Here is a 24,838-nt window from a genome sequence, read left to right as displayed (position 1 = left end):
ATTGTGTATCTTAGAAATCACGTTTACTTATTCCTGCTTCAGAAATGCTCGTGCTTATATGTGACTGTAATGTAGGCACTCACAAAAGCATTTATCTGAATGGACATGAAGGCTGTTTTATGAATTGCTGATTAATTTTATGCTGAGTGAGAAAAAAAACAACAACGTAGGCAGTGTAATAGCTGTAGGTACCAATATGTTTTCTGTTCATAAACAAATCTTTGAAAACAAGCATTTTTATCATCATTACAGCAAAGGTTCCAAAGGGAAAATACCCTGGCCTGTGTGTGTGTGTGTGTGTTGGGAGTGGGGGCTTGGGGGACTATTCTCTTGAGCGCTTGGGGACCTTAGAGGGAAAAAAAGTGAAAACCAAGCGATGGTCCTGCCACATGGTGTAGATGAAAGTTTGGCTGCTTGTGTTAAGCTGTGCGGTGTTACTTGTCTGGTGAGCAGCATTTTTTTAACAGGTTTTCCTGCTAAACCTGCTTGCTGGCTCTGGCCCTGCCCATCCTATTCTCCTTCCTTCTCTGGTTGCAGAGAAAAGGCTCTTTCCTCTGCTATCGTGAAGGTCTACTTGTTCTCACCTGTCACTTTTTAAACTGCTTCATATCTCTTAATAGTTGGTAGCTATAGCTGCCTCTCCTTGTATCTCTGGAGCAATCCACCTGCTTTTAATCCTCTTTGCCTTTCACGCAGCAGCAGTATGAGTGGTAAGCTTTGGACAGAGGAGCAGTTCAACTGCCCCGTGTGTCTTGACCTTCCCAATGACCCGGCAACAATCCCCTGTGGACACAGCTATTGCATGGCTTGCATCAAGGACTACTGGAGCAAGGATGAATCCAAAGGGGTCTACAGCTGCCCGCAGTGCCGGCAGACCTTCTGTCCCAAGCCTTCCTTATCCCGGAACACAATGCTGGCTGAAGCTGTGGAGCAGCTCCGGAAAGGAGCTCTCAAATTGGACTTGCGTGACTCCGTTCGAAGTACCTCCAGTACAGCCCCCTCATCTCGATCGAAGGGTTCGAGGCAGCCGCTCTCCTCGGTAGTGCCGTGCAACATGTGCCATGGAAAGCAGAGGGTGGCAGTTAAGAGCTGCCTGGTGTGTATGAGCTCCTACTGTGAAGCCCACCTGAAACCCCACCAAACCCAGCCGGCCCTGAAGCAGCATGAGCTTATAGTGCCCACGGGCCAGCTAGCTCAGAAGATCTGCACCCAGCACAAGTATCTGCATGAGTTCTACTGCCGGCAGTGTAAGATATTTGTCTGTTGGCTCTGCACCAGCAACGAGCACAAAGGCCACGAGAGTGTCTCCACCAAGGCTGAGCGCATAGAGAAGCAGGTAAGGCAGCGCTGGACTACTGCACAAGCCTGCCTAGGGGCCCTAAAGATGAGGTGGTCCATAAGGGCTCCCCGCTTAACATGTCGATGTTTGAATTGTGCAGCAGTTCCTCAAGTCAGTTCTTTATATTTAATTTATTACTCAGCTATGTTACTGATGAGTTCCTCCTGTGTGCATTATTTCGCTCCACTTTCATTGACTGATGACAAACTTGGAATCTAAATTGATCAGTATTCAGAGACACCTAATAAGCAAAAACAAAAGATGTATAATCTGACCAAGAGCACCGGGAGTAGTCTCTTTTGACTCACTATTGATCCTGGTTGGTCAGTTAAAGCCTTTGCGGTCGGTTATTTACATTCGTTATTTCAGAATAGCAGACTTTTGTGAAGCTGCAGCCTCATCATCATTCCTGTTCTGTCCCAAATGAGTGCTTAAAGAAGCCTTTGTAGGCTAATGTTTGCAAGCAAGCTAAAAAGAAAGAAATCTGGTCAAAGTAGCTTTCATTGATTATTTTCTGTCAGTTTATTGACTTCTTTCGTAAGTTAAAGCCATGTGATAAGCTGAATAACCCAGTCAGGTGGTCTTCTGTTGAAATGGACTGACCTTGGTGGAGGTGAGGAACTTCACCTCAGAGTGGATTATGCCTTTCATGTAATAATGTGTACCATGTACATCAAGGCCCTTCATTCTGTTGTCTCACCATGGACTGGGTAAAGTTTAGGTAACCAGAGGGTGATAGCCTTGAGTAATAGTGAAGCACTAGTTGAGGAGGTCTGTATACTGCATGGGGGTACCTGTATATACCATCCTATATACCATCCTATAGCGGTCATGTGTATGTACCATCCTGTAGTGGTCAGTGGAAGTTGGGCTGACGTGGGCATATTCTGTTGTGCTGAGTGGCACGTACTCTTAGATATGTCTCAGTGAGATATACCCTGTATATTTGTATTACATTCAACTAAACTACAACCCCAACATGTATTTGTCCCAGACAGAACCTCAAACTCCCAGGATTCCCTCCGAAAACTATGCATCTCGCTGCTAGCCTAAACCCCACCTACAAACACACGCAAGAAATACACACACAAGTTCACTTCTATCATCAATTAGCCAATGGATACAGGAAGGAAACCCAACACACACACACACACACACACACACACACACACACACACACACACACACACACACACACACACACACACACACACACACACACATTGAGACACTGAGAGCTGATGGTCTATTGTTTCGCCATTAATATGAACCTGTCTCCCTTCCTGCTTGCTTTTGTTCCCACTTGTGGCTTTCTGTTCAGGGTGTTCAGGGTATTTGTGTTCGGGGTTTTCAAGGTGTTTCTGTTCAGGGTGTTCAGGGTATTTCTGTTCAGGGTGTTCAAGGTGTTTCTGTTCAGGGTGTTCAGGGTGTTTCTGTTCAGGGCTTTCAGGGTGTTTCTGTTCAGGGTTTTCAGGGTTTCAGTGTGTTTTTGTTCAGGGTTTTCAGGGTATTCTGTTCAGGGTGTTCAGGGTGTTCAGGGTTTTCAGGGTGTTTCTGTTCAGGGTTTTCAGGGTGTTTCTGTTCAGGGTTTTCAGGGTGTTCAGGGTGTTCAGGGTGTTTCTGTTCAGGGTGTACAGGGTGTTTCTGTTCAGGGTTTTCAGGGTGTTACTGTTCAGGGTGTTTCTGTTTAGGGTGTTCAAGGTCTTTCTGTTCAGAGTGTTCAGGGCGTTTCTGTTCAGGGTTTTTCTGTTCAGGGTGTTTCTGTTTATGGTATTCAAGGTCTTTCCGTTCAGAGTGTTCAGGGTGTTAAGACTGTTTCTGTTCAGGGTTTTTCTGTTCAGGGTGTTCAGGGTGTTTCTGTTCAAGGTGTACAGGATGTTTCTGTTCAGGGTTTTCAGGGTGTTTCTGTTCAGGGTGTTCAGGATGTTTCTGTTCAGGGTGTTAATGTTGTTTCTGCTCAAGGTTTTTCTATTCAGGGTTTTCCGGGTGTTTCTGTTCAGGGGTTTCAGGTTGTTCAGGGTGTTAATGTTGTTTCTGCTCAAGGTTTTTCTGTGCAGGGTTTTCCGGGTGTTTCTGTTCAGGGTTTTCAGGGTGTTTCTGTTCAGGGTTTTCAGGGTGTTCAGGATGTTTCTGTTCAAAGTGTTCAGGGTTTTCAGGGGGTTTATGTTCAGCGTTTTCAGGGTGTTTCTGTTTAGGGTGTTCAGGATGTTTCTGTTCAGGGTGTACAGGGTGTTTCTGTTCAGGGTTTTCAGGGTGCTTCTGTTCAGGGTTTTCAAGGTGTTTCTATTCAGGGTGTTCAGGGTGTTTCTGTTCAGGGTTTCCAGGGTGTTTCTGTTCAGGGTGTACAGTGTGTTTCTGTTCAGGGTTTTCAGGGTGTTTCTGTTCAGGGTTTTCAGGCTGTTTCAGTTCAGGGTTTTCAGGCTGTTGCTGTTCAGGGTTTTCAGGGTGTTTCTGTTCAGGGTGTTCAAGGTGTTTCTGTTTAGAGTGTTCAGTGTGTTTCTATTCAGGGTTTTCGGGGTGTTTCTGTTCAGAGTGTTTCTGTTTAGGGTGTTCAAGGTGTTTCTGTTCGGGGTTTCAACGTTGGTTCTGTTCAAGGTGTTTCTGTTCAGGGTGTTCAAGGTGTTTCTGTTCAGGGTGTTCAGCGTGTTTTTGTTCAGGGTTTTCAGGGTGTTTCTGTTCAAAGTGTTCAGGGTTTTCAGTGGGTTTATGTTCAGGGTTTTCAGGGTGTTCCTGCTCAGGGTTTTCAGGGTGTTTATTTTCAGGATTTCCAGGGTGTTTCTGTTCGGTGTTTTTCAGGTTTTCAGTGTGTTTCTGTTCAGGGTTTTCAGGGTATTTTTGGTCAAGGTGTTCAGGGTGTTCAGGGTTTTCAGGGTGTTTATGTTCAGGGTTTTCAGGGTGTTTCTGTTCAGGGTGTTTCTGTTCAGGGTGTTCAGGGTGTTTCTGTTCAGGGTGTTAAGGTTGTTTCTGTTCAAGGTGTCTCTTTTTAGGGTGTTCATGGTGTTTCTGTTCGGGGTTTCAACGTTGGTTCTGTTCAAGGTGTTTCTGTTCAGGGTGTTCATGGTGTTGCTGTTCAAGGTTTTCACGGTGTTTCTGTTCAGAGTGTTCATGGGGTTCATGGTGTTTCTGTTCAGGGTGGGGCCTTCTCGTCACATGGAAATGGTTGCTCCTTTTGTCACTTGTTGTGGGGAAGGTGAAAACAGCCCCAGCTACATTCCATTCTATTTGTAATGCACCAACCCGTCCTGGTGTTTGCATCTGTGTCCAGCAGTCTCCATATGGCTGTCTGAGAGACATGTGATGAGATGTGATGTAGCAGCAGCTGACACAGCAGCCTGTTGAGCTACATGATGAATGCATGTGAAGCTGCTCTGTGTGACTGCTGATCTGTGTGGCTGCTGCTCCATGTCGCTGCTGCTCTGTGTGGCTGCTGCGCTGTGTGGCTGCTGCTCTATGTGGCTGCTGTTCTGTGTGACTGCTGCTCTGTGTGGCTGCTGCTCTGTGTGACTGCTGCTCTGTATCTCCTGCAGAAAGTGCTGTCAGAGATGCAGACAGACAACCATGAGAGACTGAAGGAAAGAGAGAAAGAGCTGAAAGAGATGAAGAAGGTGATGGATACTATGAAGGTCGGTGAACAGCTGATCTTAGTCAAACATAATGTGTACCTGCCTTTACTGCCATGACATTATGAGACGCTACCTGCTGGTGTGGAGTGATGGGGTATCACACTGAGAATAAATGATAATTATAAATACATCATCTAGCCAGGCAACTCCCTGATACTGATACTGCTGAGGCAATCACTGTTTTTTACTTATTTTGGATTTGTTTGTTGGAACAAGCAGAATTTAAAATTGTTGCAGACTTATATTTGAATACGCACACACACGAGTCCTGTTCATCACCTGCATCTGTGAGAGAGGGAGAAGTCCTTCATCATTTGTCTACCTCATGGAAAGCATTTTAATGCGTGAAAGATACATTTAGACATTCAAAATAAAATTTAAATTAATTTAATTAATTAACTTTTACATGCATACATTTGGTTGTATATATATATATATATATATATATATATATATATATATATGTGTGTGTGTGTGTGTGTGTGTGTGTGTGGATAAATATAATTGTTGAGCTCTTTTTTCTGCATCCAAGGTTTCATTGCAACATCCCGTGGACACATATAATATATATATATATATATATGGATAATTATTATTTTCCTTGTATAACAGGGACTGGTGAGAAAATGCCAACGTTCTTTTAACCCCTATTCCCATTCTAGTTATTTAGCACCATATTGCACCTGCATGAAGAGAAAAAACACTTGTTGTGGTCTAGAGGATGCTAAAATCTGCATCCCTGCATGTGACCCCCCCCTCCCCCAGCGCTCAGCAGACCTGGTGCACAGTGATACGCAGTTGGTGCTCTTGGAGCTTCAGCGCTCGGTGGAACGCCTGCAGGAGCTGGTGGAAGAGATGCTGGACCAGGCAGGCCAGGAGAAGATGGCCCAGGCCCAGGAGGTGACTGAAAGCCTGGAGGCCAAGATCAAAGAGCTGAGGATGAGGGACAGACAGATGAAAGAGCTGGCCCGCTGTGAGGATCACATCCACTACCTCCAGGTGGGCAGGGAGGAAGCCAAGAATGCAATGCTACACAGGGTTATGACGTGGGTGTGTGTGTGTGTGTGTGTGTGTGTGTGTGTGTGTGTGTGTGTGTGTGTGTGTGTGTGTGTGTGTGTGTGTGTGTGTTGCCTCCGGCTTGGTCAGGCGTCCCTACAGACACAACTGGCAGTGTCTGCGGTTGGGAGGCCGGATGTGGGTATGTGTGTTGGGCGCTGCACTATCGTCTCCTCTGGTCGGTTGGGGCACCTGTCCAGGGGGGAGGGGTAACTGGGGGAATAGCGTGATCCTCCCACGCGCTACGTCCCCCCTGGTGAAACTCCTCGCTGTCAGGTGAAAATAAGCGGCTGGTGACTCCACATGTATCGGAGGAGGCATGTGGTAGTCTGCAGCCATCCCCTGATTAGCAGAGGGGGTGGGTGGAGCAGCGATTGAGATGGCTCGGAAGAGTGGGGTAATTGGCCGGATACAAGTACAGTTGGCGAGAAAAAAAAGGGGGGGGGGCAAAATAATTTGATTACAACATCAAGTAATGATCCCCTGTAGATATGTGTAAGTGCAGGACCTATATCCCCACAGACGTGTGAAGACATCTGCTCTCCTCTGGAGACAGAAGACCTTCCTCGTGTGCAGACGATCCAACAGGCATCATATGAACCAGTGCGAGACGCCATCCTGGATCTCAGAGAGCGCATAGAAGACATTTGCAACCAAGAGCTCGGCAAAATCACCAAACAAGGTCTGTCGAAAGAAGCACATCCATTTAAAAAAAAAACATGCGTATCCTCTGCATATATGCAGACACAAAGGGTTTGTCAGCAGGGCATTGTGATGACTGCTGCAACACGTGACGTGGTGCTGCGTCACGTTTAATTATGTCTTTTCTTTTTCAGTAAATGACACAACTTGGTTTGTTTTGGGAGACAGCAGTGGTGAGAACAGATTCTATTCTTTATAGATACAGTCACAATCAGATTATGCAGTACTGCATGCTTTTAATCCTGTTTTGGTTTGGTTTGGTTTGGTTTTTTGTTTTCTTTTTTACGATTTCCTGTTTTTTTCTGAGTTGCTGAGCCTTTTTTTCAGACACACTGTCACTCTAATCTGTTGCTAGGTAACAGGAGTGGAGGACAGAAGGCGGGCATTTTAAAACGTGAGTTTCCTATTCTCCGTTTCAGCACATTGTTTCCAAATATAAAGTCTGATGATGTCAGAGAGTCTGATGATGTCAGAGAATCACGTTCTCATCGACTTTGAAAATGAATGTGAATGAATGAAGAAAGGGACTAAGGGAAATAAATGTGTAATGGAAAATTTTATTTTGCTTGATAGTGAACGATTCATCCAATTCTCAAGACTCTTGCTTGTATCTAACTGGTGGTGTGTGTATATGAATAGTCTGCTGTATAATATGGATTATTAATCTGTCTTCCTGTCATAGTGTTTTCTGGTCTGGGCTCTCGCAACACAACACATGGGGAGCAGGGTGAGTACCTCTGCAGCCTGTTCACATCACCTCATGCATCTTTCAGTACACACACATGGAGCAAACACACTTTGTTTAATGTCCTGCAGCTTCAACACCAAGGATCCAGAGGGTGCGGGGCCCGGAGAGCAGAGGTATTACATGCTGGTGTCAACTTTATACTTCTTTATAACGAGCGTGTTCATAACCTCACCCGAAAACACCTGACATGCATATTTTATTTACAACTTCTTTTTATAGGCTTGGGCCTCACAACTCCAGATGTAAGAAGCAGGGCTATACCACGAGGTGAGGTGTGTGTGTGTGGGGGGGGCAGTTTGATTACAATTGAATCAAAGGTCAATAAAGGCACATGCAGTAATAAATAGGGTCCAGGCACAACATTATAATTGGTGCAAAGATGAGACATTTCAGACATTATTAGTTTACCATGGCTGTTATGGTGAGCTTGCAGAGATGGATGGAAAGGTGTCAGAGATGGTGTGGAAGACGGGTGAATTTTAGGGATTTTTTGTTTTTTGTTTTTTTTTGTTTGTTTTGCCAGGTATCGTAGAAACTGGTAGAACGAGGGAGGCAGTGAAATAAACTGAAGGTGTTTTGTCAGAGTTGTCTCTTCACTCGTTCATCTGTCTACTGCGTTGTTTGGTCCAAATTCTGAGAGTTTTATCTTAAATGGTTCTTTTGATGAGGTTCTAGTTGGATGTAAAGTTTTGCATCTCGACTCAGATGGTCATTTTTTCTGGCACAGAATGGGACAACAACTCCTGCGTTGCTTAAATGAGTGCTGCTGACAACATAACAGCCTTCATGCTTGGTGTGGGGCAACAAAAAAAAAATCCAGGTGTTGAATTTTCAGGAGGAAAAGAAACACTAGACCGACCAGGATTTCACTCCTACCTAAAACGACAGTGGGTGATCATTTTGACCGCCACGGTGTTTAAACTCTATATTGTGTCGAGATAAATACCCAGATATTAATGCATTACATATTTTAGTGTGTCTGTTATGAAACTAACTGACACCAAAATTAACATTTTAACAACTTTAATACTATTTTAAACAATTTAAAATGCCCACTGCTCAACGCTTGTAAATACTGCAAGGCCTTGGTGGTAGTCATGGTGCGTCTGTAACCAGACATGTTGGGCATAATCACACATCAAGTTTAGACTATTTGTCTGCACTGGAGGGCGCTAGTGTGTTTCTAGGACACAGCAATGAACTTCACGAAGGAAATAACGTGACAACACACGTCATAAATACTGACATGACGCGCACGATCATGTGCAAATTACGAGCGGTCACGTTGACCGCTCATGGTCGTTATAGGTAGATCTTATCATAACTTTTTTGTGTGCAATTAATCTAAAACTCGTTTCATTTTAATGCAAATACGTACAATTTTAGGGGAATTCAGGGAGCAGCAGGACTGTATCACCCCCCCCCCCCCAAACAAAGTTATCAAACTTTGAAAATCCAAAACGGCCGTGATGGTCGTCTTGGTCGCGCTCCTCTATCCCTAGTATTAGTCAGTGTTCTATCCCTGGTATTAGTCAGTGTTAAATGAGACCTCGTGTTTCACTCTGTGCTGTCAGTAGAAAGCAGACTGGCAGGTGGTGCAGAGAGAAGCCGGTGAGGAGCGTCAGGCGGCATCCACCTGCCATGACCTCCACCTGCCATGGCACACTGGCCGCTCTGCTCCCTCACAAGGCAAACGTCACCACTGGGCGTGTCACCTCCTTCTCAGCGTGTCTTCACTGGATTCTAGTGACGTTCACTAAAACAGCACACGTGAGGATAATCCAGGACCGAGAACCACCCGCTCAAGTTCCACTTTGCTTATGTGTCAAATGCATAACCATACAAATGTTACATGAATAACCATACATAATGTTACATACATAACCATACATAACCATACATAATGTTACATACATAACCATACATTTTTATTTATTTATTTTATTTTATTTTACCTTTATTTAACCAGGAGGATCTCGTTGAGATTACAAACCTCTTTTTCAAGGGAGACCTGACCAAGACAGGCAGCAGCAATTAGAAAGCACAGATACAAAATCACAGTTGCAAAATTACACATTTGAAAACATAAACAAAAGACAAAAATATTTAGAAAAAAAAGTAAATTACAAGCAGATTATAAAAAACAAGTACATGTTGTGAAATCAGCTTCAAGTGCTCTCAATTTGGATTTAAAACGACTCAGTGAGATTAACTCTGTAAATTTCCAGTCATTCTGCAACATATTCCAGGTTAAAGGTGCAGAATGAACAAAAGCCTTTTTACCCAATTCAGTGCGGGCATATGTATGCAATATTACATACATGATATTACATACATAACCATACATAATGTTACATACATAACCATACATAATGTTACATACATAACCATACATAATGTTACATACATAAACATACATAGTTACATACGTAATCATACATAACCATACATAATGTTACATACACAACCATGCATAACCATACATAATGTTACATACATAAACATATGTAACCATACATAATGTTACATACATGACCACACATAATCATACATAATGTTACATACATAACCATACGTAATGTTGCACACACTGCTGGCAATGAAACGCTTAGGCATCAGGCTCACCTCCAAAAAAAAAAAACGCTAGAAAATATAACCTTTTAATTTAAAGTTAAAGTTAAACTAAAACCTGTAATCTAAAATGTAGCTGTATTTACAGACCAGGTTTTTTTTTTAAATTAAAACTCAACAAAAGTCAAAAATTGGTTAACATTTAACAGTCCAGGGTGTCCTGTACAGTGTTTATAGCAGTTGGCAATAAAAGTAACAATGAGATTTTTTTTTAAATTAAAAGTGAAGGGGCATCCGGGCCGTCTATTCCGTTATCTACCACCACGGGGATCGCCAGTTCGAATCCCCGTGATACCTCTGGCTTGGTCGGGCGTCCTACAGACACAATTAGCCGTGTCTGCGGGTGGGAAGCCGGATGTGGGTATGTGTCCTGGTCGCAGCACTAGCGCCTCCTCTGGTCGGTCGGGGTGCCTGTTCGGGGGGGGGGGGGACTGGGGGGAATAGCGTGATCCTCCCACGCGCTACGTCCCCCTGGTGAAACTCCTCACTGTCAGGTGAAAAGAAGCGGCTGGTGACGCCACATGTATGGGAGGAGGCATGTGGTAGTCTGCAGCTCTCCCCGGATCAGCAGAGGGGGTGGAGCAGAGAGCGGGACGGCTCAGAAGAGTGGGCCAAGTACATTTGGGGAGAAAATTGGGGGGGGGGTCAAAAAATTAAAAGTGGCAGATGACTAGTGCAGCGGCGGAGCTAAATGTGGCTCCGACGCGAGGTGGTGTGGTGAACTCCTTTAACAGTCGCTTTGGGGTGGATTATAGTGTTTACCCTATGGTCAACGACCAAACAATTAAAATACAACCTTTCACTTTTTTATTGGACGTTTTTGACTCAGAATTAAACTGTTATGAAGCAAAATTTAGCCGTTAAGCTAACTTTGAATGCTTAATTTGTACCAAGTCAGACTGTTGCTATGGTTACATAGGGTATTAGGCCAGCATTGGTTTTAATGCACACCATCCAGCCAATCAGAAGCCAGCATTCTCCGTTACCATAGTATAAAACTGTTTAGTAAAGCCTGGTCTGGTAATGCACCAGTTTAGTGTAGTCTTAAAGGACCACTGGGTCCACTATTTTGGAACTCAAACCTAATTAAAATATTATTAGGCGTCATGTAGAATCATGCAGACAAGAAGCTGCTGATTGCCTCAGTCTTAAGAAACGTACCACTAGATGGACATTTCAAACTGGACTTCAGTCCCGTGTAGTCGTTTAATTCCCGGACATCATTTAACCCCTCCAAAAACTGTGGTATGTTTATAAGGGTGGGGGTACCTGCAGTCAGTTGTGACTGAAGAGCTCACTTAGATGATGATGAAACGTGTCTCTGATAAACGTTGTGCCCAGATGAGCTGATTCACCTTCCTGTGATTTTCTTACCTGGGTTATTGAACATGCATCAAGACAGGTGATACGTACGTATATCTTGTTTGTGAGGACAGGAAGCTCACAGTGCAGTCAAATGTATCGTGATTTATTTTGGTTTTTTTTTTTCAGAATTCAGTTTGAATGAGAGCAAAATGTTTTTTAATTTGGCTCCACTTTTTACAGTGGACAAAGTGCATGAAAATCATCTGTAAACTTCTGCACTCGAGAGCAGGAAGTCCCGTAGCCCGGTGGTCCAGTAGCCCGGTGGTCCCGTAGTTCGGTGGTCCTGTAGCTTTGCAAAATAAATCTTTAAAGTAACATGTCTGTGAATGCTCTCATTCATCCAGGTCATGGTTATCCAAAGGTGTTGAATCAAGTGCAACTGGACTTGGTATATATCCGTGAAGACGTTTCGCCTCTCATCCAAGAGGCTTCCTCAGTTCGTGCCTTTCTGACTAGACCAGGCTAGTCTGACTGGCTGGTGATGAGACTCAGAATTTATCCTCGCGCGGCCAAACATCAGTACACAAAAGAGCCACTCATATCTATGGCTCTGTTAGCGACGGGCGTTGGTAAACATCGGGACACAAAGAGCCATGGACATCTATAGCTCTGACAACGACTCCTAGAGGATAAATTCTGAGTCTCATCACCAGCCAGTCAGACTAGCTTCGTCTAGTCAGAAAGGCACGAACTGAGGAAGCCTCTTGGATGAGAGGCGAAACGTCTTCACGAATATATACCAAATCCAGTTGCACTTGATTCAACTCCTTTGGATATCTTTGAAGTAACGTGTTGGAGAGTGTGGTTTACAACTATTTTTAATAGGACACGATAAGATACATCTGACTGCAGGATGAGCTCCCAGTTTTGGAAAAGGAGAGCATGTTTTCTGAAGGTTTAAACGACTGTTAAAGTCCTGCAAGAAGATTTGTTGTGGTACTTTTCCCAGAGAGATTTTTATCTGTATGATTCTAAATGATGCCTGGCAATGTTTTTGAAAAGTGAATCTATCATGTAACAACATCCGCAATCAGACTTTCACCCCAAGTGGTCACTGGAGAGAAGAGGAATGAAAGTCGGTAGGAGCAAGACGGAATACCTATGCGTGAATGAGAGGGAAGACAGTGGAATGCTGAGGATGCAGGGAGTAGAGGTGACGAAGGCATATGAGTTTAAATACTTGGGGTCAACTGTCCAAAGTAACGGGGAGTGCAGAAGAGAGGTGAAGAAGAGAGTGCAGGCAGGGTGGATTGGATGGAGAAGAGTGTCAGGAGTGATTTGTGACAGAAGGGTACCAGCAAGAGTTAAAGGGAAGGTTTACAAGATGGTTGTGAGACCAGCTATGTCGTATGGTTTGGAGACAGTGGCACTGATGAAAAGACAGAGGTGGAGCTGGAGGTGGCAGAGTTGAAGATGATAAGATTTTCATTGGGAGTGATGAAGAAGGACAGGATTAGGAACTAGTACTTTAGAGGGACAGCTCAGGTTGGACGGTTTGGAGACAAACCAAGAGAGGCAAGATTGAGATGGTGTGGACATGTGTTGAGGAGAGATGCTGGGTATATTGGGAGAAGGATGCAGACTATGGAGCTGCCAGGGAAGAGGCAAAGAGAAAGGCTGAAGAGGAGGTTTATGGATGTGGTGAGGAAGGACATGCAGGGAGCTGATGTGACAGAGGAAGATGCAGAGGACATGAAGAGATGGAAACAGCTGATCTGCTGTGGCGACCCCTAACGGGAGAAGCCAAAAGTTGTAGTAGTATTAGTAGACATCATTGTTGGCGGTCACTCGGAGTCGAGCGTCCTCCCTCTGGGTCTTCAGGTGGGTGTAGAATTTGATCCTGGAGCCACATAATGGGAGTACACCTGCACATGATAGCTTTTTACATGGAGTGGCTGATGCTCCTGCAGCCACCACATGGTCCTTGGCACGGGATGGCCAGAGTCCAATGGCATGGAGAACCAAGACAAGTGGGGACCACCCTCTATTGCAGCCTTCATCCACCTTCACTGTTGTTGTGACCTGAAGACATCTTACACCAGTTCCACCGTTGAGGTCTTTGTTAGATCGCGCTTCGTCTGGAACCTCCCCCTTGACCTGTCCGCCTTGGGTGACCCTACCAGGAGCCAAGCTCCGAATGGCATTCTCAACCATGGCAAGGTCGTGATCCAGGAGAAGTAGAAGTAGTAGTAGTAGTCATTGATACTCACACTGAGCCATACTCACAAAGTTATCTCTTCTCTCTCATGTCTCTCAAACAGCAAGTGAAACTAACTCCAGGCCCAGCCCTAGACCTAGTCCCAGATCAAGCTCTACTGGCAGTCAGAGTGAGTCGACTTCTCTTTGGAACCGGCCCAATCAAAACCAGACTCTCATAGATATGACTCCCTCTTCAACCCCTGACACAACACTGGCCTCGGTCCCAGCTCCAATGCCAACTCCAGCCTCCATCCCAGCTCAAGCCCATATTCAAACTCCAAACCAAACTCCATCCCCGGCATCAACTGGACGTAAGAAACCTTTGAATCCTTGCTGTGCAAGTATGATTGTTCTGATATCTATTATTTGAGTGTACTTTATCTAGTCCCAAAAATCTGCTATGATCTGAGATTCGTGGTATCATCTGCAACACATAAATGTTCTTGTGAAAAGAGTGGTGAAATGGTGCCTTTTTTCCACTCATCTTCTTTTGCTTCTGTTGTTTCTTGTTCACTGTTCAATCAGGTTTCAGCCGAATGGGCTCTATCAGCAGCATCTTCCGCTCTCTTCGCCATGCCACTGCCCAAGCCACACAAGCCACCAACACTCAGTCCAGAGGAGGAAACCCATGTAAGACCTGACCTTATCCTCCCATCTGCCTCTTACTAATATGGGTGTGAAAAGAATGCAAAAATGGACACACAAGGGCGTCCGGGTAGCGTAGCGGTCTATTAAGTTGCCTACCAACACAGAGATCACCGGCTCAAATCCCCGTGTTACCTCCAGCTTGGTAGGGCATCCCTGCAGACACAATTGGCCGTGTCTGTGGGTGAGAAGCTGGATGTGGGTATGTGTCCTGGTCGCTGCATTGGCGCCTCCTCTGGTCGGTCAGGGCACCTGTTGGGTGGGAGGGGGAACTGGGGGGGAATAGCATGATCCTCCCACACGCTACGTCCCCTGGTGAAACTCCTCACTGTCAGTTGAAAAGAAGCTGCTGGTGACTCCACATGTATCGGAGGAGGGATGTGGTAGTCTGCAGCCCTCCCCGGATCAGCAGAGGGGGTGCAGCAGCAACAGGGACGGCTCAGAAAAGTGGGATAATTGGACGGGTACAATTGCGGAGAAAAAAGGGGGGGAAATATAAAAAAAAGAAAAAAAGAAAAACCTTGTTTTCATAAGCTGGCTGCCAAACAGTCGTGTTTCATATTCATACTGTGGCAGGTCCAACGTGCCCTGCTGAACAGCCATCAGGCCCCCCTTTAACTTCCTACATCAGCAACCTTACAAGCAACCAGCAGTTAGAAATGCAAAGCTCCGCATCCAGATGATACATGTGGTAAATAGTCCCATGTCTCTCAGGTAAGCCCGCATGACAGAGGCTTGCAAGCTGAGGAAGTAAGACGGGTTTTTCAAACTGGTCATCATTTAGTTGTATATGACATGTGAAGGCTGAGTTAAGGTCAGATCAGTGTATTCAGCAGCTGTGTCTTCTGAACAGGGCTGATGGACAGTCTTGCTGAGATACCAACACAAGGTAAGATCACAATCTGTGAAAAATCTTGGGACATTAGCAGTGTTTGTCATGCAGACGTGCCTTCTGGTTTCGTAGGTCAGAGAACTAATCAAAAGGCCAACAAATGGCCAATTAGTTTGCACCGAGAAAGAAAAGCTCAACAGTTGTCCTCCCATACACTCAAAACAACAAATGTATGCAGGAAATGCCACAGGCTGTGAAATGCGAGCTTAGACTGAACTAGGCCTAAATGTGTCCTAAGTCAATTCCTACTTGTTGAATTTGGAGTACTTGGAGGTGTTAGAATTTGGAGTACTGGGAGGTGTTAGAATTTGGCATACTGGAAGGTGTTAGAATTTGGAGTACCGGAAGGTTTTAGAATTTGGAGTACTGGGAGGTGTCAGAATTTGACATACTGGGAGGTGTTAGGATTTGAAGTACTAGGAGGTGTTAGAATTTGACATACTGGGAGGTGTTAGAATTTGGAGTACTGGGAGGTGTTAGAATGTGTCTGACGTCATGTTTTAATCTTACAGTTCAGCCCAGTCTCTTCTTGGATCAGCAAGACTCCCTGCATAATCACACAGCAGCTTTCCCAGCACGTAGGTTCCTCCACCTCCTACAGATCCTGCCTACTATCACAAACACAACGTGTGCTTCTGAACTGCTGTTTCCTCTCATGCAGTCCACATGCAGTCTACATGCAGTCCACATGCAGTCTAGATGAAGTCCACATGCAGTCTACACGAGTCTAAATGCACACTACATGAGTCTAAATGCAGTCTATATGAGTTGACATGCAGTCTACATGAAGTCTACATGCAGTTTACGAGTCTACATGCAGTCTACGTGCAGTCTACATGAAGTCCACATGCAGTCTACATGCATGCTACATGAGTGTAAGTGCAGTCTACATGAGTCTACATGCAGTCCACATGCAGTCAGTCTACATGAGTCTACATGCAGCCTACATGCAGTCACATGCAGTCTACATGAGCATCCTGTGCCAGTCTGCTAAAGAATTACTATTACTACCGCTACTGCTACTGCTACTACCGCTACTGCTACTGCTACTACTGCTGCTGCTACTACTACTACTACTACTACTACTACTACTACTGCGGCTGCTACTACTACTACTTCTACTACTACTACTACTGCTACTACTACTGCTATTACTACTACTGCTGCTACTACTACTACTGCTGCTGCTACTACTACTGCTACTACTACTCCTGCTACCACTACTGCTACTACTGCTACTGCTACTACTACTACTGCTACTTCTACTACTACTACTAATACTGCTACTACTAGTACTACTACTACTACTGCTACTACTGCTGCTACTACTACTGCTACTACTACTACTGCTACCACTGCTGCTACTACTGCTACTTCTGCTACTGCTACTACTACTACTGCTACTTCTACTACTACTACTAATACTGCTACTACTAGTACTACTACTACTGCTACTACTACTGCTATTACTTCTACTGCTACTGCTATTACTACTGCTGCTGCTACTACTACTACTGCTACTGCTACTACTTCTGCTATTACTACTACTGCTGCTACTACTACTACTGCTGCTGCTACTACTACTGCTACTACTACTCCTGCTACCACTACTGCTACTTCTGCTACTGCTACTACTACTACTGCTACTTCTACTACTACTGCTAATACTGCTACTACTAGTACTACTACTACTGCTACTACTGCTGCTACTACTACTGCTACTACTACTACTGCTACCACTACTGCTACTACTGCTACTTCTGCTACTGCTACTACTACTACTGCTACTTCTACTACTACTACTAATAATGCTACTACTAGTACTACTACTACTGCTACTACTACTACTACTGCTGCTACTACTGCTGCTACTACTACTACCACTGCTACTTCTGCTACTGCTACTACTGCTGCTACTACTACTACTGCTGCTGCTGCTGCTACGACTACTACTACTACCACTACTGCTACTACTACTACTGCTACTACTACTACTGTTACTGCTGCTACTACTGCTGCTACTACTACTACTACTACTGCTACTTTTGCTACTGCTACTACTACTGCTACTACTGCTGCTACTACTACTGCTACTGCTACTGCTACTACTGCTGCTGCTACTACTACTACTACTTTTGGAAGCCCCCATTAGGGGGCGCCACAGCGGGTCATCCATTTCCATCTCTTCCTGTCCTCTGCATCTTCCTCTGTCACACGAGCCACCTGCATGTCCTCCCTCATCACATCCATAAACCTCCTCTTTGGCCTTCCTCTTCTCCTCTTCCCTGACAGCTCCATATTCAGCATCCTTCTCCCAGTATACCCAGCATCTCTCCTCTACACACGTCTACATGCTAAACAACTGCCTGAGTTTAAAGTTCTCATATATGAAGGATACCTCACTTCATTTTTATGTACATTGGCAAAACCTGTTGAAGTTGGTTGAAAAGTACTGACTGGTGGACAGGAGCAAGTGAACCTGTTTTCCTGCACCAACCACACCCAGGGACGACATTAAGAAGCCATACTAACATAACTTTAAAGTTTAATTATTATAATTAACTCACCTCGGCATGCCATTTGCCAATATGCATGTGTGTGGTACTTGCACTCACACATAAGTGTTTCTCACCATCCGTGGTGGTTCAGGGTTCTCTGCTCAGATGCTTAAAGGCCTCCACTGGGGTTGAATTTGATGTTTTGAAATTCAACTGAGTAGTTTGGTTTTGGAAAAAAAATAAAAGTTTAAATTTGGAATAAAGTTACTTTATACTTAAAAACATTTAAATAAAAAACTGACATATATATATATATATATATATATATATATAAATGTATGTAGTTTTATCTCCATTAGTCCTGGATAAAACTGCAACATCTGAGTGAAAACATGGAACCCATAGTCCCTTAATACATCGGGGCAACGTTGCATGGCTGCTGGTTGGATGCTGCTGCAGTACTTTTGTCCACTGATGTGTCGCACATGCAGAATTGGTGTGACTATAACCACCACCAGCAGCAGCAGCAACAGCAGCAGCAGCGCCGGCACCAGCAGTGATCAGAGAAACAGTCAGATTTCTTCCTACCACCCCCCTCTGTGTGCTCACACATCAAGAACCCATTTCATGTGCAGAGGCAGTCAAGCGTTGATGGATTACCAAAACTACTTCAGATGATTCTGTAAGAAACTAGTTTGGCAGGGAAGGATCATCAATCTGCAGCATTTCCTGGAACCACGTGCTGTGGATTCTAGCACCTGGAGCAGGAGCGGGTTAGAGCCTGCAGCGTGCCAGCTGTTTCCTGCAACACATGTGTATGTACATGCATACATGATGTAAACCACTGCTTTGCTGAAGAAGGAAAGCAGATGTGCTGCTTGCTGAGCTGAGCAGAGCCGGCCTCAGGTCTACTGATGGCCTGTGTGTGTACACACCCCTCCATGCTTCCTCCAAACTTTGTTCTTCTTCTGTGCTTTGTGCATAAACAAGCTTCATATATTGAGATTCCACAAAGGAAAGAAAACCAAAATTGGCTTCAGCATCACTTGAGGCGAGACATAACTTTACACCCCTCGTGTGATATAGTCTATCTGGAATGTCTTAGTGCTGCTGGTTCACTTGAGTCTCTGACTTGTATAATGTTCAGGTGTCTTTTTGTACCTTGCAACAATAACTTCCTGCTCCGCAGCAGAGAACAGCGTTCAGACTCAGAATCTCTCAGAAGTTCAGTGCACTTTCTTGAAATAGTGTTGATGCAAAGCAAATAATTGTCAACTGCTGCAAAGTTGCTGCTCTTGCTGGAACTGCTGCAAACTTTCTGGAACTGCTGCAAAAATGGCTGCAAAGTTCCTGCTCTGCAACATAGAAAAGGATTCACTTTTTTCCCCCCAATTTTATCCGGTCAATTACCCCACTCTTCCGAGCCGTCCCGGTCGCTGCTCCACCCCCTCTGCCGATCCGGAGAGGGCTGTAGACTACTACATGCCTCCTCCAATATACGTGGAGTCGCCAGCCACTTCCTTTCACCTGACAGTGAGGAGTTTCACTAGGGGAAAGTAGCGCGTGGGAGCAGGCCCGTAGCCAGAAACATATTTTTTTGGGGGGGGTCGGGCAACACTGCCGAAAGCTACCGGTAAATAAAATTCCCACACTGTATACTATAGCCTAATACCCAACCGTACGGTAAATGTCAACGTATTAATGGCCCATAGATCATCATCAATGCATTAATAAATAAAAGTGGATCTTACCTTATAAAAGCAGGTCCAATCGTCTTTTTTGTCTGCAAAAGATGTCTAGTACCTCTTCCGGCGTCACCACAATGTCTCTGTGCTCCGAGAGCAATGTCAGTCCATTAAGCCGTCTTTCCGTCATTGTACTGCGCATTTTGTCCTTGATCCTTCCCAGACGGGAAAAACTTCTCTCGACATGGGCACTGGTGACAGGAAGCGTGGTCAAAACGCGGAGAAGCTTGAAGATGCTTGGAAACAACTCACTGTTACGGGCATTTAATGACTCAATGGCATTTTGTGGAACATAAGTTGCATCTTTCCATTTATCCCGCCAGGTGTCAATTTCTGACTTTACAACTTCCAGATGCGGTGACACTTCATCAGGATACAGGTTGGAGAGCGCTTGAGCTGAGCTGTCGTTCAGCATGCTGACCTTAGATGGCAGTAAGGAGCAGAGGTTGGAGATCACATTTCTGTGTTTGCTGAAGCGTTCCTTCATCTGTGATGAATAAAAGTCAAGCATGACTATGAAAAGCTTTTGCCGGTAGTGATTTTCACAGGCCTTCAATGGATCCTCATTGCAGTCCATGCCTCTTCGTGGTCGAAATTCAACCCCATACTTGGCTGCTTGGGAAGAGGTCTTTTGGAAAATCTGCCTGAACTCCATCTCAGAGTTAGCCCTCATCTCATCTACCTGCTTAATAACAGCATCAGCAGCTGAAACGCAACTCACCAAGTCACAATTTTCCTTCTCAAGGAAGGTGGACAGGTGGTAGGTTTTTGCAAGCATCTTCTCACTCACATTCATGGACAGCATGAATTCTGCATTGTCAATTGAATTAAAGAGCTGAGTGGCTTTGACAGATGTGTCTCCTGTGAAGGTTTCACCGATTTTCTGCAGGCTGGATCGCACAGGGTCTAAAAGCTCGTTGAATGTAAATATTGCGTCGTGGCGTTCGACACATCTCGTTCCAGACAACTTCGTCAGTCGCGTTTTCTTGCAGTCGGGTAAAAGACGCTCCGTCTCGTGTCGCAGACTGGCAGACCGCAAAGCCGAATCATGGAAAAAAGTGCAGATTTCCGAGACAATTCCAAAGCAATTTCGCACCATTTGTACAGCGCAGCATTTGTTTAGGACCACATTCAAACTGTGGCTGGCACAGTGCACATAAACCGCTTGCTTGTGCTTCTCTTGATTTTAGCTTGGGCACCATTTAAACGGCCACTCATGGCAGATGCACCGTCGTATCCCTGGCCACGTAAAAACTGTAAATCAACGCCTGCATTTGTCAACTGACTCTCGATTGAATTGGCGATTGCCTCCCCGGTTAACTTCTCGATATCAACAAAGGACAAAAACTCCTCTCTGATGCTATATTGGCTGTCATGCTGGTTCACGTATCTGACACAGACAGAAAGCTGCTCCCGCCCTGAAACATCTTTCATTTCATCTGCCAACACAGCGAAACACTGCGCGGAGTTTACCTTCTGCACCAGTTTGTTTGTTATCACATCTCCAATTATGCTGATTATTTCATTTTTTACATCAGGACTGCAGTAGCTAGCGTTTGCTGCACATTTACTCAAGTGTTGTAACAGTACTGTGTCGCCAGATGTAGCCCTAAACCTGAGTAAAGCCCTGAAATTTCCGTCATTGTGAGTTGGCTCATTCAATGTCACTGGTCCTGAATCAATATCACCTCTCAGGGCGAGTTCTTGGCGACCGCAAAAAATCAACGTTGCAATGATGCTTTTGAGTTTTTCTCTGTTTTCTTGGACTCGCTTTTTTCTCTCAGAATCTAGCCTCAGTGAAATTGCATCCATTTTATTGTTGAGAACCATTTGGAAATTGTCCGCTTTCAAACATGCATCCTTGTGATATGCCTTTTGTGCATGGTCTTTGGACGTCTCTAAAGCATGTTTCCAGTCTGAGAAGTGGACATTAATTAGCTTGCCAGCTTTTCTGTGCCCTCCCTTGCCCACATGCTCGACTGCAAATGCAACACAGTGCTTACAAAAACAACCGTCGGACCTTGTTGAGTATACTAGCCAGCTAAACTGGTCAATCCAATGACGTTGGAAACGTAGTTTACCTCCTAGTTTTGTAGGGAATGTTTGTCCGATATTGGCCGTCCAGTCCAGTGAGTATATTTCTCTTCTCTGTTCGTCTGATATTTTCCCACCAATATAATCCACAAAGTCGTGTGAAAACGTTCCCGAGGTAGAGGACGGCGGCGGGTCTGCTAACTCTGGCTCCGTTTCCGAGGGGGGGGGGGCAGTGGGTCTGCTAACGCTTGCTCCGGAAAATCGGTAACGTTAGTGACCAGATCGTCTGTAATGTTCTCTTTTTTGAGTCGGGACACGTTGAAACAAAAAAATCACTGATTTTACGAACATTAACTTTACTGCTCTTGCCTGATTTACAGGTAGCTTTCGGCGGCTCCGTTGCTTTTGAAAAGCAAACTATAGATCGACCATTTAGCTAGCATAACCAGTGGCAGGTTGCTTAGCTGACTCGTCAGACCCCTGAGCCAATCAAAAGCGTGTGATTTTATTTGTTTTACAAAACAGACCAATAAGATACATCATGTTTGGAAACAAATTAACTGACAGGTTTAACGCCTGTCAGTCACGATAGATGCAGTGTATGAGTAGGCTAGAGGGGCGGTGACAAATAATCAAAACGATAACTTAATAATTATTGGTGCCATTTCAGACGGGCCGTGGGGTTTCGGGGGGGGGGGGTTCAGACACGAAAACCACCTACCTGGCTACGTGCCTGCGTGGAAGATCACGCTATTCCCCCCACCCCCAACAGGGGTGCAACCAGGACACAAACCGACATCCAGATTCCCACCCGCAGACACGTCCAATTGTGTCTGTAGGGACGCCCGACCAAGCTGGAGGTAACACGGGGATTTGAACCCGCGATCCCTGTGTTGGTAGGCAACAGAATAGCCCGCTACGCCACCCGGACGCCCCTAGGGTTCACCTTCTTGAAATACTATTGCTGCAAAGCCAGTGCCAAGTGGCGGATCATGTTGACCATTATGAGGCCAGTGTTTTATGGCAACACTGGAACACCATCACACATGATGATGAGTCTGCTCTGACAACCCAGCCCCAGTCCTGCATCTGTCTGCCTCGGACAACCAAAGTAAACTGGATACCAGTGAGCAGATGAGCAGATATTACAGAGCTCATATCAGTCTGGATTTATAGAGTATTGTATAATTTAGCTTCCTCCAGGGAACTGACCATGTGCTTGGTTTGAACAGTGAGGGAGATCAGCATCGACTGCATCCAGGCCCCAGAGCCCAGGACCAGAGATGACTTCCTACAATGTAAGTGTTGCAAGCATGTCACTCATGCCTTACTGCATTTAAACAAACTGTTGGTTAAACGGCTCAGGAGAACATTTCCATGCACACAGTTTTCTTTTCAACAGTTCAATGTTGTATTAGTTGCCACTTGTATCTGTTTGGTCTGTGAAGAGTCAATCATTAACATTATGAACCATCTAGATCTCTACTTCTGTAATCCTAAAAAATCAGGTTGCAATTTCTAGTAAATAATGTCCCGTGGGTTATGTTTCATCACGTTCACTGCATCTTCCAAGCTAAATAACCATCTTAAACCCTCTTCTCTATCCTGCTGCTAGACTCCGTGACCTTGACCCTTGACCCTGACACAGCCCACCGACGGCTGGCTGTCTCTGAAGGCAACACGAAGGCCACTCTGCAGGGCGCAGCACAGCCCTACCCCGACACTCCACAGCGCTTCGACGGGTGGACCCAGGTGCTGTGCCAGAGTCCCCTACAGGCCCAGCATTGTTACTGGGAGGTGGAGTGGAGAGGCAGGGGCTCATCTGTGGCCGTCACCTACGGGTCTCTGAAGAGGAAGGGCTCAGACGCAAACGCAGGGCTCGGCTACAACGCCCAGTCCTGGAGCCTGGAGCTGTCGGACACCTGCTGCTCGGCCATGCATGACAATGAGAAGAAGGACATCCCGGTCACCTACACCCCTCGCCTGGGCATCTTTCTGGATATGCCAGCGGGCATGCTGGCTTTCTACAGCGTGGCAGAGAGCATGACGCACCTGCACACCTTCCACGCCAACTTCACCCAGCCGCTTTACGCTGCGTTTGGGGTGGGCTGTGGGGTCGGAGTGGGCCTGGACTTCGCCCTCGGCCAGTTCAGTTCAACTTCTGACAGTATCAAGATCTGTCCAATGTGAAGACAGGCTGTGAGACATGTGCATAGGTTTCCATCCACTGGTTTTAATGTGCAATTTGAATTTGCACACAAAAAGAAAACCTCTATGCTAATGTTGAAAATTCAAAAAAAAAAAAAACTTCCAAAAAAAAAAAAATCGCAAATAAGTTTTAATGATTAGCTGAGGTGAAAAAGTTGGCGTTGAGAAACCATTAATTGATTGGTTGAAACATCTTTGAAATAAGTGACACGGAGCGTCGCGCTTCCCGCAGCTGGTTACTGAAACGCCTCTTAGATCTGCTTCCAAGACTGTGGTGGACTCGGTTATAGGGGAATAGTCACGTTAGCCCTCATTAAATGAGCCATTGCACGTCCTCTTCACTGCCTCTGGGTTGTCAAGTCAAGTTAATTTTTATTGTCATCTACATACAAAAAGTACCTTCAACTGCAACGAAATGCACGTGTCCTGGCTGTCAGCCCTGAAGACGATATACAAGGAGATGATTAATAACAAAACAATAATTAAGGAACCAAACAAAATAATAATAAATGAAGGTTTGAGAGTTATGTAAGGTGCCTTCTGTCCCTCATTCCGACCTCGTGGAGGTAAAGACTGTGAGGTGTCTGGTTGGAGCGCTGATGCTCTGGAGGCGTCACCCTGAGGGGGGCAGAAGAGCAGACCATGTGCTGGGTGACGCTGTCCTCCAGGACACATGCGGGTATGGAAGGATGACAGAGATGTTATGACCCCTCTTACAGCAGTAAGTCGTTCTACATGACGACACGGTTTGGCTGATGCTCTTCCGGTTATGTGATCTTGTTTTGCCTTCTTCAGAATATCACACCATAGCAGTTGATGGAAACAGTGATTTGCATTTTCTTTTTGCCGACTTTCTGGAAATTTGATTAAAAATTTCAGAACATTTGGATGGAAACACGGTGGCGCAGTGGTTAGCACGGTCGCCTCACAGCAAGAAGGTCCTGGGTTCGAGCCCCGGGGTAGTCCAACCTTGGGGGTCGTCCCGGGTCGTCCTCTGTGTGGAGTTTGCATGTTCTCCCCTTGTCTGCGTGGGTTTCCTCCGGGGGCTCCGGTTTCCTCCCACAGTCCAAAGACATGTAGGTCAGGTGACTCAAAGACATGTAGGTCAGGTGACTCAAAGACATGTAGGTCAGGTGACTCAAAGACATGCAGG

General features: G+C 45.3%; 1 protein-coding gene across 1 annotated transcript; it reads left to right on the top strand.

Annotated features, from left to right (window-relative positions):
* The first annotated feature begins 703 nt into the window (after positions 1-703).
* On the top strand, positions 704-23,709 carry LOC130131958 (tripartite motif-containing protein 16-like). The gene is made up of 11 exons (XM_056301682.1): positions 704-1,336; positions 4,867-4,962; positions 5,728-5,961; positions 6,541-6,700; positions 6,855-6,893; positions 13,726-13,791; positions 14,189-14,293; positions 15,162-15,197; positions 15,713-15,778; positions 22,710-22,775; positions 23,093-23,709. Exons 1-11 carry the CDS (start codon positions 704-706, stop codon positions 23,665-23,667), a joined length of 2,076 nt encoding a protein of 691 aa, XP_056157657.1. The 3' UTR covers positions 23,668-23,709.
* The last annotated feature ends 1,129 nt before the right edge of the window (positions 23,710-24,838 follow it).

This window comes from Lampris incognitus, unplaced genomic scaffold, assembly GCF_029633865.1.
Source record: "Lampris incognitus isolate fLamInc1 unplaced genomic scaffold, fLamInc1.hap2 H_1, whole genome shotgun sequence".
Taxonomy (NCBI): Eukaryota; Metazoa; Chordata; class Actinopteri; order Lampriformes; family Lampridae; genus Lampris; species Lampris incognitus.
Note: the sequence above shows the minus strand (reverse complement) of the source record. Positions and strands in the feature narration are given on the sequence as shown.